The sequence below is a fragment of the Neomonachus schauinslandi genome, chromosome X (genome assembly GCF_002201575.2).
Source record: "Neomonachus schauinslandi chromosome X, ASM220157v2, whole genome shotgun sequence".
NCBI lineage: Eukaryota > Metazoa > Chordata > Mammalia > Carnivora > Phocidae > Neomonachus > Neomonachus schauinslandi.
Window position 1 is genome coordinate 99,624,102 of NC_058419.1, and position 7,663 is coordinate 99,631,764.

Consider the following 7,663-nt stretch of genomic DNA (forward strand, 5'->3'; position numbering starts at 1 on the left):
TATCATGCTTCGGTACTGTTAAGCATGTAATGATTTTAGTTTTGTTCACTTAAGTTATATGTGTAATGTCTACCTAGGCTCCTATCAGAAAAACAAATAAGCATAAATAGCATTCTACCTGTTTAGCATGACAAATATAGACCACTACAGCTTGAACGAGGACATTGGGCAAAAGAAGAGGACTGGAGGTCATTTGAAGATGAGGATTAGAGTAGAAAGAGTGTTCTGGAGAGAGAAGCATCTGGTAAGAACACCAGATGGGGGCAAAGAACACAGTTTCATAGATGGGTATTTTGGAGGTGGGTACTTTAATGATTAGATCTAAGGTGTTCTCCCATCTGTGGGAGGTTATAAAACCAGCTGTCAGGTAAGAGAAATTATAATAGCAAATAGAATATACTCAAAAGAAAACCAAATGAAAAGAAAAAAGTAATCATTCTGTTCACTGCATGTGTGTTCTGTTCATTAGCAAGAAAGTCTTTCAGTCACTGTTTTTATAATATCTTAATAAAAAAAATATTTAAATATGCCATATTCAAGTCCTTCCCTTTATTTCTGGAAAGAAAACCAAGGGAGAAAATTCCCATTCGGCTCTACTGAGAAACCACTATTTAATGAGTATATTAGTGTCTGATAAATCCCATAGCAATATATATTATTATTGTACAGTTTCTTTTTAGAAATGAACCTTTGTACATATTGACGAAAGAGTGGGATAAAGAGTTACGATTTTGTTTTGAAATTCTTTAGAAATGCATAGTTTTATTACAGCTGTGAATCTCCTTAGGTTTTTAAGGAGGCTGCCTCAAAGGATGTCATTAATAATCTTCTCAGGTGCTTACAAAGCATGTGTCTGTCAGCAGAATTAGAGAATCACCCAACTAGAGAACAGGTTTCGCAATACCCTGAGACCTATTTTGTTCATTAGAGAGGAAAATGGCTTGTGTTAAGTCTAAATTGACGTGCTTGCTAATTTCAGCAGTAAAAGCTGTTCATTGTGGTCAGGTTTAATTTAGATTAAAGTTGATCAGGTTACTTCTACAACATACTTCTTAAACGAACTTTGTGATCCTAAAAGAAGGAGAAAAGTAAAGCCCACATTGAGAAATATATCCAGAAGAGAAAAGCGAAGAATAGCTTGGTTGTTTGAGGGTGAATTAATATTAAATCAAATGAAAATAATGATAAAGATAATCTTTGATATATAAAAATTTCCAAGTATCAAAAAACACAAATTTGCATTTAAATTACACAAAGCATACCTAATCCATTCATCCACTGTTAAACCCATAGTGCCTAGAACAATATGCAGCACTTGAGATTTACAAAATGAAAGAATGAATGGGTAAATGAATGAATTTTTGTACTTTGCTACCTCAGTTATGTAGAGTTTCTGGTTAAATTTGAAGGAAATATTTGACTTTATCTGAGGGTTCTGGTTAAGTCTGTTTTTAAAAAAAATCTCTTGAATGTATTAAATATTTAAGAGTCAGGAATTCCAAAGTAACTTTTAAGCTTGCTGTGTCACAGATGACCAGAGTTTAACATTCTAACCCTGGAAAACATCTTATTTCATAAAATCTATCTACTACTATATGGTTCCCATTTTAAAATTTGCTCAGTACTCTCCAACTGACTTATGCCACTTACTTCAATAGCTGTCTTTGGCAATTTGTTCCATATTTCAAACAGCCTTTTGTGTAAAGAAACCATAAAAGTTAGAAACCTGAAAATTGGATTTTTCTTCTGAGCAATCACAGCTTATAAATGTGGAAAATTGGTTAAAAGTTAGCCCCTCCAATTTTTCAATACAGAGAGGGGAAAATACTCAAAATAGATATGTAATGTTTGGATAAGTTCTTGCCATTATTTTAATACTATCAAAAGCAATTGAGCTGAAATCACAAGGCCTATCTCCCTACCTGTTCACGAAAGAAACACTGCAAGATGTTCAAAACTTGGCCTTTCTCAACCCAAAAATCTTCAGAAAATTAGCAGTTGTCAAAGAGCATAATAGATAACTAAGTTTCAGGAACATTACTGTCTACCCCATTTCATCCCTTCACATTCACTGGCCTCATGAGGTAGTGGAAACAGCATCAGATATAAGACTATAAAGACTTCTAGCTTTATAGTTATTAGTGTGGTTATTAGGAGAATAAAAATGAGAAAATGTGTGTAGGGGTTATAAACTAATAACAAATGTTCATTATGTTTTCCCAAATTGAAATAAAATGTATTCCATTTTAGAATGAAAACAAGGGAGAGATCTTATTTTTCACAAGCTTCTTTGTAAATATTGCTGGGATATGGGCCCTTTAATGTAGAGAAAGTAAGGTGGCAGAGATAATAGATGGACACTGGAGGGAGGGAGGGAGGGAGGGATTTCTTAATAATTAACATTGTCACCTGTAAATAAATAAATAAATAAATAAATAAATAAATAAATATTTCTTGGCTTTATTCTGTTGGTACTTTTATCTTAATGCAGTATTAAATTAAAGTCATCTGTATGAATACTAATACTAATACTTCCTTTGGGGAAGGACTGACTTGGCTCATCTGCCTCACCCTGTCATTTCATAGGTGAGGAAACTCAGGTACAAAGAAGTTCAATAAGTTACGTCTCTTAAATCACTTCCATGCTTTTCCTGTTGCTAAAATATACACCTGAATGTTGACACCACACAAAATGAGATTACAAGTATAAATAGCTATCTTTTCTAAATACATTGTCGTAATTCAAAATTGCATTTCTTACTTGTGGCGCTCGTACATTGGTTTAACTAAACCCAGGAACTCTAAAACGACTCCATCTAAGCTCTTAAATAGTGAAGCAGATCTGTAATCAAGATTTTCATTTGAAATATTTTTGGTATCTAAGAATGAAACACATTTCTTGTTGAATTGTTCTCTGTAAAGCCTCACACATTAGAGATTTATATCCAGTAACATCTTTTTTTTTTTTTATTTCCAAAAGTGCTTTGGTTGGTTTGAAAATTGCACTTTACTTTGTATCACATAAAAGGAATGCAGAATGCTGGAGAACCTCAATATTAAGTTGTATTTTTTTCCTTCAGGCGACGCTGCAGGATTTGGAACAGAGGCGCCCCCAGTTGGAAGAACTCATTACCGCTGCCCAGAATTTGAAAAACAAGACCAGCAATCAAGAGGCTAGAACAGTCATTACTGATCGAAGTAAGTCTTTTAACAAGCATATGAAACTTAAGGAAAGATGTATGAAAAGTTTCAATAATGACTTAAGTTGATTTACCTCCGTTGCATTCATAAAAATGACGCCGAATCATTGGAAATTATAACTCTTGTACTAAGATTTTTCAGTCCATAATGTTATCTTTCCATAACTGAATGTAATTCCATGGAACAGAGGAAAGAAATTTTTCATCAATCTAGGCTTCTGTAGATGCAAAGCATGGAGCGGCGGGTGTGGTGAGCATGGTGTGGCAGAACATTTGCTCCTCGCTTGTCGTCTCTCTGGGCTAGCGTCCATGGGGATGTCAGTCTCTTCCTCATATTCTTGGTTATTGGTCCAAGCAATTGCTTCCTGGACCATCTTTCATACCTGGACATCCCTCTGCTGCTGTGACGCCCTCAGTGTGTAATAGCAGTGTACCGTTCCTTCTGCCATACTGGAGTGAGTGGGAATCTCGGGAGCCTCTTGAAGGCCCATCTGCCTAGACATTGCATCTACTCTTTTCTTCTTTACACAGAGTGATTCAGAGTGCCTGTGCATAGGGTCAGGAAAAGGAGTAGAGGAAGCAGAAGGGGAAATTACTCTCCTTCTGTTTCCCTCAGAGGCTCTTCTCAGAAATGAGGCCCAGCTCACCTCTGCTCTCTGATTCTCGTGCATCTCCCCAGGTTTCCTCCCTTCCCTCTCCCAACCTCCCCTTCAGGGACACACATCAATACTGATTTTTTTTTTTTATGTCCCCTGTCATGCCCCCTCGCATCCCTTCTCACAACCAGAGGAATTTTTTTCTAGTGTGGGAGTCGGGAAATGCTTTATTTCATCATCTTTTTTTTTTTCCTTCCAAATCTTTTGTCTTTTTCTAGACCTAGGCTTTTGAACCTCAAAAACCAAGAATCTGTGTCGTCATGATTTACATTCTCTTGTGTTAACACTTGCCTCAGGAAGTGTAAGCAGAATGCTTTGCAGCCAGTATGCTGAGGGAGCGGAAAGAGTAACCAGAATAAAGAGTTAATATATGAAAAATATTATTGGTCATATTTGTATGTATTAGGTAAATAGTGATAATAGCTACGATTCATTGAGTTCCTCGTAGGTAGCAGATAGTAGGTGTTGTGAGTGTGGGCATGTGTACAAAATCTTTATAATATCTTGTCAGGTAAATTTCATAATCCCTCATTTTATTGACAAGGAAACAGATTCTGAGAAAGGTTAATCAAATTGCTCAAGTTTGCAAAACAAGCAAAGACCAGAGCTTGCAATTTGCAAATGTTTCTGGCTTGAAAGTCTGTGTTCCTTCTAGAATGTTTACCATGTCCCATCCTGTTTTATTGTTTTTCTTAATGACCTTAATCACTAGGACTAGGATTACATAATTTTATGGTCTGCAAATTATGTATGTTTTGATTCACTTCCTAAAGACATTCCTCTTTCAGTTGTCCTGATTGTTAATTAAAATAGACTTTTCTTGATTTTGAAATCTTAACTCTTTATTGTTGCTCAAACAATGTATTTGAATATATGCTAACGTATTAGTTGGGTAGCACTAGCCACTATATGTCAGATCCCAAGTCTTGGTGGCTTACCATAGTATAAGTTTACTTTTTTTCTGGCGCAGTCCAAAATAAGCAGTTCTCTATGAAGTCATTCAGGGACCCAAGCCCCTTCCATGTTTTGTGTCCAGATCATCTGAGTCCTATGCATTTAATGGACAGATGAGGAATAAACATTGTTCATTGGAATTTATTATGAGACAGGCCTGGAAGTGGTACACATGAACTCTGTTCATGGTCTGTTGGCTGGAACTTGTCACATGACCACATTTAATTGCAAGGGAAACTGCAAAATATTGTCCAGTGTTGAGCCTGAGAAGGAGAGAAACTAGTTTGGTAAGAAACTCATCATTCTCTTCCATAGCTAATTTGGACAGGAAGAATACACTTAAGTTGTAGAGTTCTGTGTAAATTATAAAATGTCATTTGTATAACCAGCAAGGCAAGAGCAAATTCACCTTGTAATGATCAACATAGATAGCTCTTCAATTGATGTAGTAGAATGTTCATCCCTCAAACTGGAACCATGAGGCTTCTTCATCAGGTTGCAACATACTGGTCCAAAAGAATGAAATTTAGTGAGTGATTTACTCAGTATGAGACTGAATTCCCATTACACAGTTAAGTGATCTGTTTCTTGCCTGAGAAATATGGAAATTTGGCAAAAATGTTTATGCAAATCTGAACACACTATATAGAAAGTCATTTGTCATTTTACTAATGAAAAATAACTTCTATTTTTTCCCTAAGAGGAAAATAACACTAATTTATTTTATACTATCCATTCAACATTGTCTAAACATTTTCCATTATCCCTTGCAATCTTTTTTTTTGATACTGTATTGACTTTTTTTTTCGGGATATAGACTGAAATTGAGTGACCCGAGGGCAGATTTTTATCTCTCTGCTAATATCTAGTAATTTGAACAGTTATGTTTTTCTAAGCTTTTGTCTTTTAGGAATGAATACCTTTATGAATATTTGTAGTATTGTGGAAAGATTCTAATCCACATGGTCCAAAAAAAAAAAAAAAAAAAAGCATTTTCTTAAAAGCCAAGTGTCTGTTGAGACGTGCCATGTTGTTTATTAAGAGCCTAAGCCAGAATCTTTGTTCCAAATATGCCCGGAGCCTCTAATGCTGCTACCAGGATAATTCTGACAAGATATGTTTATCTAAACAATGTCATTTGCAGCCCTGCTGTGCTTCAGTTTATCTCTCCATTTGAAATCTATGAAATGGGATGGATATTGAATACTCATAAAGTTTCGATCGTGTTCAAAATAGAATTTTCCTCAGTATAGATCTGGCTTTCAGGGAATGAGCAGAAATAAAATACTTGCTCATAAAATTGTATTTTCTTATTTGAAGATTTGAGTATTCCTTTTTTATTGCCCTGAAACTTCTAGAAATACTTAAAAAGGAATCAGCTAAATAAAGAAAAATATTCAGTAAGAGTATAATGCTATATTGAAACATTTTTCCTTCCTTGGTAAGTCCCAGTTCATAACTTTGAACAGTTGGGGAAATCTATATATACTTATTACATTCTATCAAGAGAAAAGTCCAGTACAAAGCAATTCCTCTCTACTAGTAATATCCATGCTAAAATCTCAAGTAATTGGTCTGCAAAATACCAACATGTTTCACTGTATAAAACGATTTCCATGGTATCTGTTGTTTTCAGGTGATTGTATTGATGGAAATCATGTTGCAATAATCTAGGTGAGAGAAAAAATGTCACTCTAAGTGCATTCAAATAAGAAATTCTCCTTGCTGTTTCTGATGTTCAAACTGCTCATTTTCCTTCAGTTCTTTGGTTGCTGAACATGTCAGCCATTCCTGGTCATTTTCTCCTACAAAAGGGCTAGCTAGGTCAGGGACAAAAACCAGGTTAAGACTGAAAGGATCTCAAATTGCTAAGTGGGAGGCTTCTGAACTATGCAAAACTCTTGTTCATGCCCATTACTACGGCAGATCATAATACCATAATACCTCATATAGCAGTGAGCAGGATATGGAAAAAAAGAGTTCCTCTCTCTTATTGGTCCATTTATTCCACAAATAATATTGGTGAACATGGCTCATCTGACATTTGTATTTTAGAGCCTTGCTTCTGTAGCTTCTCCTGCTACATAACCCCCACAATTACCATTTTAAAGATCTATAACAACAGCACGTACAGGTTTTGAGGGCAAGCTGCCTGGGCTGGCTTCTTAGTAGTAGCTTTGTGGCCCTGAACAAACAGCTAATCTCATTAAACTATCTGATCTTGGTCACCACCTCTATAAAATAAGATTACTTGTATCTACCTCAAGGTTGAGAGAATTAGATAATACACGAGGAGCACTTAGATCCAAGCCACAGTAAGAGCTGAGTAAATGCTAGCTCTTGTTATTTTAAGTATGATCTAATTGGGTTGTTTGAATGCTTAGTGGGAAAGCATTTAATAAGCTCTTTGGTGGCTGCCTGGTTCTCATACTACAAAGAAGAGAAGAGAGAAGTTCAAAAAAACCAAAAGGAGAAGGTTGCTTTGGAACACATGGAATAACATATATAAAAAGAATTAAACAAATATGTGAGTGATAGTATAAAAAAGCAAGGCAATTCATGTAAGTTATTTTGTTTTCAATACTTACTATGACCTTAGGAGGGTAGATATTATTTTTCTCACTTTAAAGATTGAAACATTGAAGCTCAGCGAGCTTAAGTAATGTGCCTAGGGTTGTAGTAAGATGGCAAGTGAGGGACTAGGATTTAAACTTATGTCTGTATGATTCTAAAGCCCAAGGCACATCAAAGGAAAAGCATTGGTTAGTCAAGAACTTAAGAAAGAAAGAAAGAAAGAAAGAAAGAAAGAAAGAAAGAAAGAAAGAAAGAAAGAAAGAAAGAAAGAAAGAAAGA

At 35.4% G+C, this 7,663-nt stretch overlaps 1 protein-coding gene across 1 annotated transcript in view; it reads left to right on the plus strand.

Moving 5' to 3' along the window:
- Positions 1-7,663, plus strand: part of DMD (dystrophin) — a 2,077,064-nt gene that overhangs the window by 1,491,944 nt on the left and 577,457 nt on the right. The window contains exon 52 of the mRNA XM_021677947.1: positions 3,081-3,198. Coding sequence (XP_021533622.1) covers positions 3,081-3,198 — 118 coding nt within the window. The remainder of the gene's footprint in view (positions 1-3,080; positions 3,199-7,663) is intronic.